General features: G+C 34.3%; 1 protein-coding gene across 7 annotated transcripts in view; it reads right to left on the bottom strand.

The window, feature by feature from the left end:
* The window catches only part of EXOC6 (exocyst complex component 6), a 230,532-nt gene that overhangs the window by 119,138 nt on the left and 92,963 nt on the right, over positions 1-18,431 (bottom strand). For 6 of the 7 annotated variants that reach the window (XM_057735487.1, XM_057735486.1, XM_057735492.1 and 3 more), the window contains 6 exons: positions 17,544-17,696; positions 14,560-14,628; positions 9,725-9,808; positions 3,969-4,015; positions 3,725-3,845; positions 1,840-1,911 (listed from right to left, as the gene is read on the bottom strand). In XM_057735487.1, the coding sequence (XP_057591470.1) occupies positions 1,840-1,911; positions 3,725-3,845; positions 3,969-4,015; positions 9,725-9,808; positions 14,560-14,628; positions 17,544-17,696 (546 nt within the window). The remainder of the gene's footprint in view (positions 1-1,839; positions 1,912-3,724; positions 3,846-3,968; positions 4,016-9,724; positions 9,809-14,559; positions 14,629-17,543; positions 17,697-18,431) is intronic. The other variant, XM_057735489.1, reaches the window with a different exon arrangement.

The following is an 18,431-nucleotide window of genomic DNA, read 5'->3' on the forward strand; positions in this document are numbered from 1 at the left end:
GAGCTAAGTTTTGTACTTAGTTGACGTACTTGATTTACATTCTGACAGAAGTTTCTTTTCATCATGGATTCATAACAAACGATTTGTAGACCTGTGGTCCCCGGACAATATTTTGAGCAGCAATGCTTTGACTCATTAAGGACAGCAAAACTCCCTCAAGTTACTTAGAGACAGGCCCCAAATATTAAGGCAGTCTTTAATAAAACTTACCAAAGTTTTCTTGCAGAGAGATTAGTATTACAGGTACATTAGTCACAAAATTTAGAAAGGAAAAAACCCCAAATTATTCTGGTATTATAGTATAAGCCATACAAACTAATAAAGATGTAAGGCAATAAAATAATTTACTAAAGGAGTTTGAGGTATTTTCTCCTTAGGTTTAAGAATAAAATAAACTATTATTCTAGAATGGAAAGACTCCTGTGAGAAAACAAACACTTTAGCATTTCCCAAAGCATTTTATACGAAGCTCTATATCTAAAAGATGCTCTAAGAGAAAAAAAAAGATTTAAGTATCAAATATGTTGGGAAAATGCTGCATAATCACGTTCCTTTCGGAAATGTATGGTATAAATTTGCTCTGAAACAGGCTTCTACAGGAAAAATCTGTTTTACTTCACTCAGCATTTCTAAACATTCTTGACCACAGAATATTTAAGTAACATCTATTATTATACTTTGGAAAATGCTGGTATATATTCCTTTTTTTTTTTAATAAGAACTTCTATCAGTTTTTTTAAAATAAATTTCTTTATTTATTGGCTGCATTGGGTCTTCGTTGCTGAGTGGGACCTTTTTCTAGCTGCAGCGAGCGGGGGCTACTCTTCGTTTCAGCGTGCAGGCTTCTCAGCTCAGTGGCTTCTTTTGTTGTGAAGCATGGGCTCTAGGCGTGCAGGCTTCAGCAGTTGTGGCATGCGGGCTCTAGAGCACAGGCTCAGTAGTTATGGCACGGCATATGGCATCTTCCTGAACCAGGGATTGAACCCGTGTCCCCTGCATTGGCAGGCAGATTCTTAACCACTGCACCACCAGGGAAGTCCCAATGCTGGTCTATATTTCACAAAAAGTTATTCCAACCATAAAAATCCCATAAATTTAAACATGGAAACCAAATGCAATCACTTTATTATCTGTGATCAAGGAGGAGAGACAAGCTTAAAATTTTGATACTGAAAACCACAAAGACAATGAGTTTTAAGATAATTCAGTTTTAATCTTATTTTAAAAAGAAGAAAAAAACCCCAAAACTCAAAGAAGTAAAGTGCTTTGCTTACAGTCACAGGACACCTGAAATTAGGAAGGAAATGAATACATACAGCTTTCAAACTAGTATGTTTTCATATATAGTATCACATTTAAAACTCAAAACAATTCTGAAAACTAGTAATTAATAAACCCATTTTCAGAAATGAGGATAGAAAAGTTGTAGACATACAATTAGTCAATAACATAGGTTGAATATAAACTCGGGGTCTTTGTGATTCCACAGCTCATGTTCATTATCCTCAGGCAGAACTCTAATTGTCTAATTTCTAGTTCAGGGTTCTTTCCACTATACCGTATACTTTTTTTTCTAACTGCAAAAATACTGTATCTACTCTAACAGAATGACCAATATTTTAAAAGATGGTAATATTTCCTGAACTCTGTCCAAACTTCATAATCAGGAAGGAGGTGGTATGAAAAGTCCTGCATAATAAGAGAATATCAATACATAAGTAAACATTTGATTACTACTAATTTACTACCATTAAGCCACAATAAAATAAATGTGGTCTGTATTTTGAATAGCTTTAAGTGCTCAAATAGCCACTAACTGAATAACAGATTATCACTCACCTGCAAAGTATCTGCAAATATGACAATGAGATTCTTCAGCTCCAGAACAAGATCAGGATCAGTGCAGTAAGACTGGGAGAGTGAAAGGTAAATGAGGGTAGAGACACAAACACACACCAGAGTCATCTGGTTAAAAACTAAGAAATAAAACTTGAAAATTTTTCTTTTAATTTTCCTGACTTACAATAAATTTGAAGTCATGGTTATTAGATCTACAGCTGGCTTCCTCTATTCATTAAAAAATTCTTAGGGAAAGATCACAATATGACATACAAAGTATCTGTATTATATGAAAAGAAATTTTCCTGAAATTTGCACACATTAAACTTTGGTCAAAGCAATGATGCTTATATTTCTAGAAGTTTAGATTTTAAGGAACTAGTTATTTCAAACTTAAAACATGGTTTATATATAGATGACATATTTCTACTTTTCAATTATTTATTTATTCTATTTATAAAAGAGATACAATCAATACATTTCTCTAACATAAGAAATGACAGGGCTTCCTAGGTGGCACAGTAGTTAAGAATCCGCCTGCCAATACAGGGCACACGAGTTTGATCCTTGCTCCAGGAAGATCCCACATGCTGTAGAGCAGCTAAGCCCCTGTGCCACAACTATTTAGCCTGCACTCTAGAGCCCGTGAGCCACAACTATTGAGCCCATGTGCCACAACTACTGAAGCCCACCACCTAGAGCCTGTGTTCCGTAACAAGAGAAACCACTACAATGAGGAGCCCTCACACCACAACTAGAGAAAGCTCATGTGCAGCAACGAAGACCAACACAGCCAATAAATAAATAAATAAATTTATTAAAAAAAAGAAAAAAAAATGACAATTTATTTTCTTAGTAATACCCAAAGAAAAATAATTAATTTCAAAGGGACAGTGAAATTCACTCTTGTCCCCTCAATAGCATGTAATAAACAAGATTTTAATTGTGATATATTGCATTTAATATATCATGATTTCATACATGATGTCATGGAATTAATAGGAAGTATACTATAATACTACATATTCATAGCTGGCCTGAACATAAACCATAATAAAATGTATTGTCCTTTATTATAATATGTTAGAAATAGTTGTAGTTCATTGGACAAATAGCATATCCAGAGTCTATGTTCCTGATAACAATATAATGTATTTATAATCTAAATATCACTTAAACTAATAATCTTCCTGTAAAACATTTTCAATCTCTATTCTCAACTACAAAATTTTAAATAATAGATTATAAAATTTTAAGTTTGGGGAAATTTTACTGAAGGTAAACTCCCAAAACTGTCTTAAGACCACACTAAGAAATTATTAATTTCAATAGTCTTTATAACACATATTTTTATTTCCACAAAAGGCATATTATAAAAATACTTTATCATTTTACCCCCTTCATTAAAAAAATTCTCATTACTTAAAGGTTCATTACTCCAAATGAGTTCAAATTTTGACAATTGCATATTTTTAAGAAATTTATAATTGTATTATTGCAAACAAATTATAAACATCGAAGAACAAGTTCTATTGAGTTTTAATGGCAGAGTTATTTTGGAAACAAAGAATTTGGAATGATAATTAAAAACCCTTTCTTCATGGTGCTTTTCAGTGATCTAAGGAAGAGGTCAGTTGAGACTAATGAGACCAGCTTAATTCTTCATCTTCTATCATGCTGGACTAAAAGTGTCTTCGGACGCCCCAGTCAGGTGCAAAATCACAGCCCAATATAACCAGACAAACCAGGCCTGGTATTACTACTTCCAAATCTGAGCAATTGCGAAAAAAATGCAGAACTGATAGAGTTTTCTCCTGACATTATGCATTTCAGAAGTTTCTGAAGTAATAATTAAAAATTTAGTAACATAAATTGTTTGACTTACTGAATGAGCTCTAAGGACAGCAATTATCTTTGAGAGGGCCATGTTCCAAAGTTCATCAGTGTATGCCCTGGTTACTAATCCTTGTGTCACATGTAAAATGTGATCTTCCACCACAAAGAACCTAAAAACAGTAATTACCAAAATAACAGGAGTTAAAAAAAAATTGAAACCTAAACAGAAAATAATTAGTTCTGACATTTAACACAATACCAAAATAATATTTATTGCCATATTAGATACATACCCTACAATTTGAGTGAAATATCTTCTATAGCCATCAACTGTTTCATGCTTTAAATGAAAAATAAAAATCAATTTAAAACAATAAATATCAGTAACAAAAAATAAATTCCAAATCAGTACACATTTATTAACAAATATTTATTGAAAGTCTACTATATGCTGCACACATTTTTAAGGCACCAGGGATACACCGGTAAATAACAAAAAGTCCTTACCCCTCATGGAACTTGCATTCGAAAGGAGATGAACAACAAACAAGTTAAAAAGTCAATAAGATTTCAGAACCTCCTTCTAAGCAGGCTAGTTCAAGCCACCATCATCTCTCACTTAGACTATTACATCATTCTCCTACCTAGTCTTCTAAGCTTTCAGGCTTGATTCCTACAGTCCATTCCCCATTTAGCTTCCAGAATGCTACTTTTCCAACAGTAATCAAATAATTATATTGTTTGCTAAAACCCTCCAATGATTTTTAACTGATTCATAACAAAAGTCAAATTCCTTTAAAACAGTCTACGATTTGCCTATTGTTCATAATTTTAACAAAAGGTATACAGGAAAATATTTGATCATTTGAATTTCATAAAAGCTTCTTACATGAAATATATCAAGTTCAAATATTATATTTTATAAGAGGTATATTTCATAAAAGCGATCAAAAATTTCAAACATCTGGATTTTTTCAGGGAGGGGGCTGTTATTACTTTTTGGCTTAAAAAATGCTATGATCAGAGAATATAGTCTACATGACACAAATGTCTGATATTTCTTGACACTTGCTTTATAACAGTATGTAGTCGCATTTTATAATGCTGCATGTGTACTTAAAAAAATGTTGGGACCTCCCTGGTGGCAAAGTGGTTAAGAATCTGCCTGCCAATGCAGCGGACACAGGTTTGATCCCTGGGCCAGGAAGATCTCACGTGCCATGGAGCAACTAAGCCTGTGCACCACAACTACTGAGCCTGTGCTCTAGAGCCTGCCAGCTGAAGCAGTTGAGCCTGTGTGCCACAACTACTGAACCCCATGTGCCTAGAGCCCATGCTCTGCAACAAGAGAAGCCATCGCAATGAGAAGTCTGTGCACCACAACAAAGAGTAGCCCCCGCTCGCTGCAACTAGAGAAAGCCCGCACGCAGCAATGAAGACCCAACACAGTCAATAAATGAAAAAATAAATTTATTCTAAAAAAATGTTTCTACAGGTGTTGAAACAGAATTCCTTTTTTTTTTTTTTTTTCCACATTGTGTGGCTTGTGGGATCTTAGTTTCCCAACCAGGGATTGAACCTGGGCCCACAGCAGTGAAAGTGCCAAGTCTTAACTACTGGACCCCCAGGGAATTTCCAAACAGAATTCTGTACTGTCTATTAGATACGACTATTAAGCATGTTCTGTATTCTTACTGATATTCTATCTATTGTCTTATAAGATACTGAAGAATCCACTATGCTTATGGATTTTTCTATTTATCCTTATAGTTGTGGCAATTTTACTTTAAATATTTTGAGTCAGTATTATCAAATACTTATAGACAAATTACCATTTTTTATCAGCTCTAAGACATGAATTTTTTTAGCATTCTAGCTTTTTTTAATTAAAGTATATATTGTTTCTATTCTTCTAGTGGTTACAGAAATTACATTATGTCTACTTAAGTAATCAAACTCTAAAATTAATAATTTTACTCTTTTCTGGACAATTCCAAAACTGTAGAACAGTTTTCATTTCATTACCTTCCATTTCACTCTAATGTTTATGCTACTGCTATTGTGCATTTTAATTCTATCTTGTTTTAAAGTCCATAATATTTTATTAATATTTTCTACAGTCAACACAGATTTATCCACATATTTACAACTTTCTTTGCTATTCATTCCTTCTAGCATCTCGTATCTTCCATTTGGCATCACTTTCCTTTTGACTGCAGTATATCCTTTCCTTAGTAACGGTGTCTTAGTAACAAACTCTCCCCTTCTTTGTCTGAAAATGTCTATCTTTGCCCTTGTTCCACTGAACGTGGAATCCCAGGTAGATAGTTATTTTCCTTCAGCACTGAAAACATTCTACTGTCTTGTTTATTTGAAAATAATCTCTTCTCTCTGGGTATTTTTAAGGTCTTCTCTTTATCTTTGTTTTTAAAGTCAAATTTACTGAGGTATAATTTACATAAAGCAAAACTAACCCTTTTTACACAGAGTCTAATGAGTTTGGACAAATGTAGACAACTGTGTAACCGCCACCAAAATTAAGATATAGAATATTTCCATGTCATAAAACAGTTCCCTTTATGCCCCTCTGTAGTGAGGCACTCTGCCCAACCCCAGCCTTTCGTCACAGATCCCATTCTATCCCATACTTTTGCTTTTTCAAAAATGTCATATAACATAAATCATACTATATATAACTTTGTTGTATTTCAATTTTTTCACTTAGAATAATGCTTTTAAGATTTATCCATGTCACTGCATGTATCAGTTTCTTTTCTACTGCTGAGTAGTATTCCATTATGTAGAGGTACAACAATTTGTTCATTCACTAGCTCAAAGACATTTGGTATGTTTCCAGTTTCTGGTATTCATGAATAAAGCCACTATAAACATTCACATGAACCACTACATAGATAGATTTTAATCTCTCATGGGTAAAAAACCTAGGGGTGGAATTGCTGGGTTGTATGATAAGTATATGCTTAACATTATAACAAACTGTCAAACTATTTTCCAAAGTGGCAATACAATATTTATACCTATCAGAAGTTTATGAGAGTTCTAGTTGCACCACATTCTCACCAGCACCTGCTATTATCAATCTTTTTAATTTTAGCCATTCTAGTAGGTATGTAGAGTTATCTCATTATGTTTTTAATTTGCACTTCAATGACAAAAAAATGATATTGAACATCTTTTCAAGTGCTTATTTGTCATCTGTGTATCTTTGGTAAAATGTCTATTTGAATCTTTTTAGTCTGTCTTTAGTTAGTCATACAAGTTCTTTATATATTCTGGCTAAAAGCCTTTTATTAGACAAGAGTTTTGCAAATATTCTCTCTATCTGTGTCTTATCTTCTCATTTTCTTGACACTGCCTTTTGAAGGGTAGAAGTTTTTCATTTTGATGTTCAATGTATCAAATGTCTTTCTTTTATGGTTCATGCTTTACGTACCTCACCTAAGAAAATATTGCCTAACCCAAGGTCACAAAGATTTTCTTTTTTTCATTAATTAATTTATTTTATTGGCTGTGTTGGGTCTTTTTTTTGCTGTGTGTAGGCTTTCTTTTAGTTGAGGTGAGTGGGGGCTACTCTTCGTTGTGGTGCGCGGGCTCCTCATTGCCGTGGCTTCTCTTGTTGCGGAGCACAGGCTCTAGGCGCGTGGGCTTCAGTAGCTGCAGCACATGGGCTCAGTAGTTGTGGGTCACGGGCTCTAAAGCGCAGGCTCAGTAGTTGTGGCGCATGGGCTTAGTTGCTCCACGGCATGTGGGATCTTCCTGGAGCTGGGATCAAACCCGTGTCCCCTGCATTGGCAGGTGGATTCTCAACCACTGCACCACCTAGGAAGCCCAAGGTCCCAAAGATTTCAACCTTTGTTTTTTCTAAAAGTTTTACAATTTTAGCTCTTATATTTAGGTCCATGATCCATCTCTTGAGATGCTGAATGAGGTAGGTGTCAACATTCATTTTTTGGCATATGGATAATTTCATTCTCTTGTAGTCAAAAGACATACTTTGTACAATTTCAAGTTTTTTAATATTTATAGAGATTTATTTTATGACCCAGAATTTGATCTACCTTGATGACACTTCCGGGTATACTTGAAAAGTACGTGTATTCTGCTGTTTTGGGTGAAGTATTCAATAAATGTCAATTAGATCACTTAGCTGACGATGTTTTTCAGGTCATCCATTTTCTCTTTATCACTGGTATTCTACATTTTCATTTTAAGGTCTCTAAAAGTGTACTTCTTTTTATGTAACCTACTTGGATTCCTTGGGCTTGATAATGTAGATTTCTGTTTCTCATCTGTCTTAGCAAATTCTCAAGTATTATCTCAAATATTCTTTGGTCCCTCTTGTTCTATCCTCTCTTTCTGAAACTGCAATTAGATATGCTAGACATCTCTCTATCTCCTCTTTCTTCTGTATTTTTATTCTTTTGTCTCTCTGTGATATAGTCTATATACTTTCTTCAGATCAACTAAGAGAATTCATCAACTGTTAAACCTGTTCACAAAACTTTTCATTTTGGCTAATATGTCTTTCATTATTAGATATTCTACTTGATTTTTTTCACATTTTTCTGGTAATTCCTTTAGTTTCTTGTTCTCTATTGATATCATCAAGTTTGCCTTTTTTTTCTTTAAATATAATAGTGTTATTTTATATTCTATGCCTAATAACTCAAATACTGAAAGTCTTACAATTTATTTCTATTGTCAATATTTCTAATGACTCTCATTTGTTTGATAATTAATTTTGAGTATGAGTTGCTAATTTTCCTTGAAACTCTTACTATGGATATGCTTAACTTGGTATGAAAGTTCAGAGAAGAACTGCATTTGCTTCCACTAGGCACCTGGAGACAATATCAAAATGGAACCACTTTAAATTTTCAGCTTGAGATTTTTTTTGATTATCTAAGTAGAATGAATTTGGATTGCAAACACATGTGAGGAACTGGGTTATGAATTCTCAGAGATTTGTTATGAATTCTCAGAGATTGTTTTTCTTTTTTCACTCAGCACCAGGATTCTGGATAGGCAATTTTCTTTAGTGTATCTGGCGGAAGCACCAGAGAGGTTTCGCTAGATGGTTTTATCTCTAGGTCACCCTAATAACGGGCTATAATTCTGTGGAGTCTCAGCCTTACAAGGGAGACAATCTCTTATCACCCAATTGGGTGACTCTAGGCTTAGCCCTCTGTACTCCTATGTCCTCAAAACTCATGCTTTCCCATTCACCAGGTGCCCCTAGGATAAAAGCTACATTCAGTGCTTCATTATATCTGTCTGAATTTCTGTCTTCATTTAGGTTTTCCTGTTTTGTTTGTTTTATATTTACGTGTATTGAGATATAAGTTACATCAATAAAACTTTTTCATGTGCTATTTCTATGAGTTTTTACAAATACATCTAGTCACATACCTATCACCATAACCAATATATAGAACAGTTCCATATTGACTTAGTATTTTTTTTACATTATAGATTATTTTATTTCAATTTTTCCTTATTTTTCTACAGTGAATATGTCACAATTTTATAACCAAAAAAATACATATATTCTTGAGAATGACTAATAAAAATCCACAAACATAGCCCCTTCAGACTACTTATTTAGTCTTTGTCAGACTATACTTTCCTACCTGATCCTCAGTGCATTTAAAAAGAATTTAAGATTTTAAAAAATGTTTTATCTAGCATCTTTAGTTGTTTTTTCAGTAGAACAGTTAATCAAGGTACACAGTCCACCATATTATCAGAAACTAATTATCACTCCCTGACATTTTATATATTTACTTGTTTGTCTTTTTACTTACTCATTGCCTTACTTATTTATTTACAGTCTATCTTGCCTAACAGAATGTAAGCTCATGAGAGAAGGAACTTATCCACTTTGTTCACTGCTGTAACCTTTACACCTACACCAATTATTAGAAATGGTAGGTATTCAATAAATATTTGTAGTTGAATGCATGCTCTGAAGAAATTAAAGGGGATAAAAACTGACAACATAACCAATTCAAAATTTTCACATACTTACCATATTTGACTGGGGTTGCAATACTAGTCTTGCCTGTTTCTTTCTTTGTTTTCGGTAATAATTTTCAAATGTTTCCTCATCACCCTAAAATAAAATCAGCAGAGTAATGAAAAACACACATACACAAACACACTGCTAAACAGATAACTTTTTTACCCTGTAAGAGTCATTTTTCAGTTTCTAACTACTGGATTTAAATGTGGAATGGTATTTCATACTGAATACCAAGGACAAGTTTTTGGCATTATAGTTCATAGCTAGTAACTTTGTTTGGTATTATGACAATTAAGAAGACTAAAGGTAAGTTCAAATGATTTGACAGTTGCCCAACTTGTCACATAGGCTTTATACATTTTTGACTGACAAAAGAAAATATGGCTGTCAGTGAGGGAAGCTAATAAGGAAATTAGCTGTCAAGCCACAACTTCCGAACATGTTGTACAAGAACTAAGCATATCTTGCCACAGGACAAAAGATACTGTTTCTAACATGGTTTACCATTAATCTGCAAAGGAAGAGAAAGGAAGGAACCCTTATGTGTATATAGCCCCTTGATTAATGGTTAAAGAAGACTTCTCCTTTATTTGGCACCTTGGAAGTTTTTACACATCAAGACCATGCAAAATGGTACCACCAGGTATCAGTGAAGGATATGTCTTTCTATTATAAAGTAATTGTGGTAGCCTCCAAGATGGCCCCCAAAGATCCCTTGTGTAGTCTCCTCCCACACTGTACCAAGGTTGGTCTATGTGACCAACAGAATGCAGTAGAAGTAAAAGTATGTCATTTCTGAGATTAAGTTACAAAAGGCAATTGTGGCTTTCATTTGGTCTCTCTCAGATCACTCACTTCTGGGGAAAGCCAGCTGCCATTTCATGAGGACTATCATGCAGACTTGTAGATAGTCCATGCAGCAAGAAACTGAGACCTCTGCCAACAGCCACATCTATTACACAGGTATAAAGATATAGTCTTTCCCAGAGGACTCAGTGCCTGTTGACATAAACTCCCAGATAAAGACATATAAAGTGTCTCTATTAAAAACTGAGCATGGTGTTAAAGAGTCAGTCAATTACTAAATTCAGCAAACCTTTATGAAATATCAGGTACAATGGAAGGCACTGGGGAAAGAACAATAAACAACACTCATGGTCTTTATCCTTGTGAATCATACAAATACAGAACAGAAATAATACAAAGTAACAGAAGTGCCTACTGGCACTTGCTGTAGTTTATGGTGCCCATATAAAGACAGAAACATTGAGCACTATCAAAGCAAAAAATCATTCTTCTACACCAAACTCAAAAACTTACAGGAGAACATCTAACTTGAAAGGAGTTATAAAAGAATAAAACCTCATGTGATTAGACAAAAGGAAGCCTAGTTTTCAATGTTATTACAGAGAGCAGTGTAATCATGATGGAACTTAGCCTCTGTTTGCCACAGATATGAATGCAGTTAAATGTATATACTACCACCTGACATTGAAAAGAATCTATGAAGTTAGTTTATACTCACACACATTGAAAGAACTATTTTATCAGAGAATAGACTGAAAGTATTATTGTTTTGATACTACACTATGATTTATAATAGCTTTAAAAAGAGAAATTCTTTTTAAAGGACTATTCAATAAAATTCAACACATTTGAAACATCACATCTGTAAAACAACAAGTTTACATTGACATTGTGCTGTTAGATCATTTTTATCTCAGCTAGGAAGTGCAGAATTGGTCCTGTCTTTTAATAGAGGGCTAAAAGAAAAAAGTTAACTAATAAAGATAGTTCTATTTGCTCTAATTAACATAATTACCATTCTTTTTTCAATTACATAAATAATCCAAACCTCAAAACTCCTTAAAAGTAAATGGCTTAAGAAGGCAGTGGGATGACATATTCAAAGTGATGAATGAAAAACCAAGAATTCTATATCCAACAAAACTACTCTTAAAAAGCAAAGGAGGGACTTCCCTGGTGGTCCAGTGGTTAAGAATCTGCCTGCCAATGCAGGGGACACTGTTTGAGCCCTAGTCCAGGAAGATCCCACATGCCACTGAGCAACTAAGCCCATGCGCCGCAACTACTGAGCCTGCCCTCTAGAGCCCGTGAGCCGCAACTACTGAAGCCCACGTGCCTAGAGCCCATGCTTCACAACAAAAGAAGCCACCACAATGAGAACCTCACGCACCACAACGAAGAGAAGCCCCCACTTACCACAACTAGAGAAAGCCTGCATGCAGCAACAAAGACCAAACACAGTCAATAAATAAATTAAATTATTTTAATAACTTTTTCTTTAATTAATTAATTAATTTTATTTTTTATTTATTGGTTGCATTGGCTCTTTATTGCTGCATGCAGGCTTTCTGTAGTTGCGGAGAGTGGGGGCTACTCTTCATTACAGTGTGCGGGCTTCTTATTGTGGTGGCTTCTCTTGTTGTGGAGCACAGACTCTAGGTGCGCAGGCTTCAGTAGTTGTGGCACGTGGGCTCAACAGTGGCTCACGGGCTCTAGAGCGCAGGCTCAGTAGTTGTGGCACACAGGCTTAGTTGCTCCTCAGCATGTGGGATCTTCCCAGACCAGGGCTTGAACCCCTGTACCCTGCATTGGCAGGTGGATTCTTAACCATTGTGCCACCACGGAAGCACCAATAAATTTATTTAAAAAAAAAAAATAGCAAAGGACAAATTGAGACATTCCCAGATAAACAAAATTGAAAGAATTTGATGCTAGCAGAACCTCCCCTACAAGAAATACTAACAGGAGTACTTCAGGCAGAAACGCAAGGACACTAGACAGTAACTCTAGTTCACATGAGGAAATAAAATGTACCAGTAAAAGTAAATACAGAGGAAAATACAAAGACAGTATACATGCATTTTTGTTCGTAACTCTTTCCTTCTGATTTAAAAAACAACTCCATAAAGAATTATAAAATTATAAAACTACATCAGTGGCTGATAACGTGTAAATATATAATTAGTATGAGAACAATAACACAAAGGGGAGGGATTAATGCGAACTAAATTGTTTTAAGATAAAGACAATCATAATTCCCAGGGCAAACACTAAGAAAATACTAAATATGTGTGTGTGTATACAAATGACAAAGGAATTAAAATGGTATATGAGATAATATCTATTTAATGCAAAAGAAGGCAATAATGGAGAAATAGAGGAACAAAAAAGATATTAGACATATTAAAACAGCTGGTAGATGTAAATCCTACCTTATCAGTAATTACATTAAATATAAATGAACTAAACACTCCAATCAAAAGGAAGAGAGCAGCAGACTGAATTGAAAAAAACCACAGATCCACTATATGCTATGTTACAAGCGATATACTTTAGATTCAAAGACACAAAAAGGTAAAAAACAAGACAATAAAAAAAATATATCATGCCAAGAGTAACCAAAAGAGCCTGAGTAGCTATACTAACATCAGCCAAAATAGAACTTAAGACAAAAAATATTACAAAGAAGGATATTTTATACTGAAAAAAGGTCTTACCATGAAGACATAACAATTATAAACATATATGCAAGTAACAACAAAGCCTCAAAAACTTATGAAGCAAAAACTGGCAGAACTAAGGAAGAAGAGACAATTCAACAGTCATAGTTGGAGGCTTCAATACTCCCACTTTGAATAACAGATAAAACAAGCAAAAGATCAACAAGGAAACAGAAGATTTGAACACTATAAACCAATTAAACCTAACTGATGTCTATAGAAAACACCACCCAACAACAGCCAGATATACATTATCCTCAAGTTTACATGGAACATTCTCCAGGATAGAGCATATGTTATGCCATAAAACAAGCTTCAATAAATTTAAAAGGACTGGAATCATACAAAGTATGATCTCTGACTACAGTGGGATTAAATTAGGAATCAATAACAGAAGAACTTTTGGGAAATTCACAAATATGGAGATTAAACACTTTTCTAAATAATTAATGGGTTAAAGAAGAAATCGCAGGAAATTAGAAAATACTTTGAGATAAATGGAAACAAAAACACAACACACCAAAACTCATGGAACGCAGCTAAAGCAGGGGTTAGAAGGAAATTTACAGCTCTAAATGTCTATATTAAAAAAGAAGAAAGATCTCAATCAATAACTTAAACTTCTACCTACATGAAAGAAGCTGGACATAAAAGGCCACATATAGTATGATTCCATTTATATGAAATACCCAGAATAGGCAAACCCACAGAGACAGAAAGTAAGTTAGTGGTTGTTAGAGACTGGGGGAAGGGGAGAATAAGGAGTGACTGCTAACAGGTAAGAGGTTTCTTTTTGTACTAATAAAATGTTCTAGAATTAGTTGTAATGGTTGCACATCCTTGTGAATATGCTAAAATCACTGAACTGTATACTTTAAAAGGGTAAAATTTTTGGTATATGAATTATATCAGAATAGTGTTATATTTTTTAAAAAAGGATAATTGTTTAACCAAAAGTGAAAACAGTGTAGTGTGGTATAAACAAATACAGAAGTCACATATTTAAAAGTAACTGTGATACAACAGTACAAAGGCAAGAAGGGAGAAATGTAAGGTTCTTTTAATATACATGAAAAGTATACTTGAGAGTACACCATGATAAGTTAAAGAAAAAATAAATGCCTTATATGCAGTGGATATTTCACAAATGAATAATGTATGAAGATTTACAGCTCAATGAGCTTGTAGTCAGCCTTTAGAAAAGCTGGCCTAAATGCATACAGGTCTTTTTAACAATACAAATACACACACACACATGTGTATACACACACAGACATATATATATCTACGTACACATATACAAAAGATACTTACCAGGACAGAATAAATGTGCAAACATCGGTAAACTGGGGAAAAATCAACAAGATCCTGAACAGTTAAGATCTGAAAAATAAAACCATTTTTTTAAAATCATAGGTCAAACTACTAGTCTACTGTTGAATCATATAAAGTTAGACAAGGAGATTCATGGACTTCATGTTATAACATCTATCAACTATAAAAAGCATACAATGTAAACACAATGCCTTTTTTATTTTGTTTTGGCATTTGTTCAGTAATTCATTCTTCATATATTTATCACAACTGTTGACTATTATAGATTATAAGGTAATAAAGGGGGGAGACTGTATATCTTTAATATGCTTGACAGATTACCAGAAAATTGCTGGGTAACTAGATATATCATCATTGCTTCTGGTAAAGATGGTGCACGAATGTATGGTTTAGTATAGAAAAAGTTCCTATTCTTATGCATGACATCATTATTTCATCAAATTGAAGATATCATCATCGTTATTTTATGGAAAACTAACAAAGAAAAAAACACTACCACTTGAAACTGTAATATAATCAATTTTAAGATGTATCCTGATTCTGAGATGTTAATAATATTTTTTAAAGTACACCTTACAATTAAAGAAACAGAGTAACATAAAGTTTCCAAAACCTGAGAAATAAACCCTTTTTAAAGGAACACATTTCTATTCCCATGAATCCTCTGAGTGAACTTGAATCACTTTTCTTAGAGAGTTACTTATTTGTGAAAATGATAGAAACAAAATGTAGTAATAAATAAATAAATGTGAAAGAACAAGGAAACAACCAAGTTTCTCTTAGAATATGGATCTGGGGATAGGTCCTGATGGCAATGCTCCCCGCAGTTAAAGATACACAAAACAGACTAGGGAAAACTGAGATATGGAGACTAGGTGGTCCAATTTCACCACTCTGAATTTCAAGGAAGAAAAGACTTACTGAGAGTCTCTGAATATTGATTAAGAAAGAACAAAAAAGTAGATTTCAAAAACATTTCATTTCTAGGGACTAATCAGGTCACATTAATTCCACATTAGGAAGATGTTAAACTGTTTAAGGCTGTTCATTTGTCTGTACATCAGATATCCACTATATACACGTACATATACATATTAACATATATACATACACACACTGGTAAATACATACAGACTCACTCATCCTCAGGCATATAATGCAAATGTACATACTGAACACTCAGTGGTTCCCCCAACCACAGAGAAGCCATATTTATATGGTTCTTTTTTATCAGTCAATTAAAAGTTCTTACTACACCCCAACAGTGTCCTAAGAAACTGAACTTAAAATCTCATTGACATGGCAAAACTTATAAACAATTGGGAATACTAGACTCCTTATGGTATTAACTAAATTCAAAAGGAATTCAATGGAAAAGATGAAAAGTAGGCTCAGCAGAAGACTCTGTGGAGAGAATAAAAGAAGCACTAGGACTAAGAATGAATTTGAACACAGAGGATAAAAGAAAGCAAATATTTAAGGACAATTTCAAGGTTTCTAGACTTAGCAAAACTTTTTTAAGAAATGAAAAACCTGGGGCTTCCTAGGTGGCGCAGTGGTTGAGAATCCACCTGCCAATGCAGGGGACACGGGTTCGATCCCTGCTCCAGGAAGATCCCACATGCCATGGAGCAACTAAGCCCATGCGCCACAACTACTGAGCCTGCGCTTTAGAGCCCGTGAGCCACAACTACTGAGCCCATGTAGCAACTACTGAAGCCCACACGCCTAGAGCCCGTGCTCCGCAACAAGAGAAGCCACGGCAATGAGGAGCCCGCACGCCACAACAAAGAGTAGCCCCCACTCACCGCAACTAAAGAAAGCCCCTGCACAGCAAAAAAGACCCGACACAGCCAATAAAATAAATAAATAAATTTATAAGAAAAAAAAAAGAAATGAAAAACCTAACTTTAATCATATTAAAATTATTTTGTAGTATCTCAGCACCAGCCAAAGGAAAGAAAAGTAGGCTATCCAGAATTAGTCTAAATGGCAAGATTAAGCCATCATGCAATTAAAAGTCTGCCACAGGTAATTAAATTATGAGTGATCAGTACAAAAAAAATCATTAAATTTACACTTTTACTGTTAATTATGGCAAAACACCTAGGTTCAACTTTCTGCAGCTTACAAATATAATCTACAATGTATCTTGTTTATCTGTCAATTACGCAGTCTAACATTTCAGATGGCTCCTTTGCCCTAATAGCTCATTACAAAGTGATCTACGGTCAGTTCAATTTGCACATGGCAAGACTGAGAGTCACAAAGACAACATTACAACTCAAGAGAAAAAAAAATCCAATAATAGTTGAGGGACATTTAGGTTGCTTCCACGTGCTGGCTATTGTAAATAGTGCTGCAATAGCCAGCACATGGAAGCAACCTAAATGTCCATCAACAAATGAATCGATAAAGAAGATGTGGTACATATATACAATGGAATATTACTCAGCCGTAAAAAGGAATGAAAATGGGACATTTGTAGAGACACGGATGGACCTAGAGACTGTCATATAGAGTGAAGTGAGTCAGAAAGAGAAAAACAAATATCATATATTAACATATATATGCAGAATACAGAAAAATGGTACAAATCAACCAGTTTCAAGGCAGAAATAGACACAGATGTAGAGAACAAACATATACACACTAAGTGGGGAAAGCGGGGGGGGGGGAGTTGCAGGGACATGAATTGGGAGATTGGGATTGCCATATATACATCATTAATAAGAAAAAAATACCAAATTGTACACTTTAAATATATGCAGTTTATTGTATGTCAACTGTATCTCAATAAAAGTTCTTAAAGAAAAAATAAATAAATAAAAAGATGGTGAAAAGTGGAAAAAAAATAGATGAGGGAGGGAGGAAGGAAAAAAGGAAGAAAAGAAAGGAAGAAACAAAAATAAAAACAAAAAAAGATACAAAGAAAGAAAGAGAAAGAAACAAATTCTTATTACCTCCTCTTCATTCTCATCCTCTTCCTCAAACGCATGTTTCAATACAATTTCATTCCTTTCTTCTGGAATCCTATCATTTGTATACATATTCTTTCCAAATTTTACATTCTTTTGCTTCTGCAGAATAACACTGAAGATTTTCTGCTGCTGTGCCTATTTGGGAAAAAGAAAACTTCAGATTATTTGAAAAACTGTTGCAGTCAAAATTGGTTCAAGAATTTATTCACATTTTCTTTTTAATGTCTGTAGGTGTAGTAGGATCTGGAATGATGTCCTATTTTTTATTCATGATTTGTGCCCTCCTTTTTTCAACAGTCTTGCAGGGGGTTATCAATTTGATTTGGAAAGACTTAAGAACCAACTTTTGTCTTTGTTGATCCCCGTATTGTATTTTGTTTTCTATTATGTTGATTTCTACTCTTGATTATTTCCTTCCACTTTCTTTTTTTCAATTTTATTGTGGTAAGCACATTTAACATGAGATCTACCCTATTAAATTTTCAAGTGTACACACATATTACATTATTAATATGTATATTATGTCAATAATTTAATACACTATTGTTGATAGGTGTAATATTTACAGAAGACCTCTAGAGTTTGTTCATCTTTTTTTGGGGCGGGGAGGGGTCACGCTATGCAGCTTGTGGGATCTTAGTTCTCCAACCAGGGATAAAACCTGAGCCCTCAGCAGTGAAAGCAGTGGAAGTATGGAGTCCTAACTGAGATAGGCCTGGGACCTGAGAACCTTTGCAGCAGTGCTGCAATACTTGCACCTGCAGGAATCTCTCTTCCAGCAACAAAATACAAAGAAATATAAGGGACTGCATGCATGTACAGCTGGGGCAAATTCTGGACAAAAGATACAAAGATACAAAAAACCCAACT

Source organism: Hippopotamus amphibius, chromosome 5, assembly GCF_030028045.1.
Source record: "Hippopotamus amphibius kiboko isolate mHipAmp2 chromosome 5, mHipAmp2.hap2, whole genome shotgun sequence".
Taxonomy (NCBI): Eukaryota; Metazoa; Chordata; class Mammalia; order Artiodactyla; family Hippopotamidae; genus Hippopotamus; species Hippopotamus amphibius.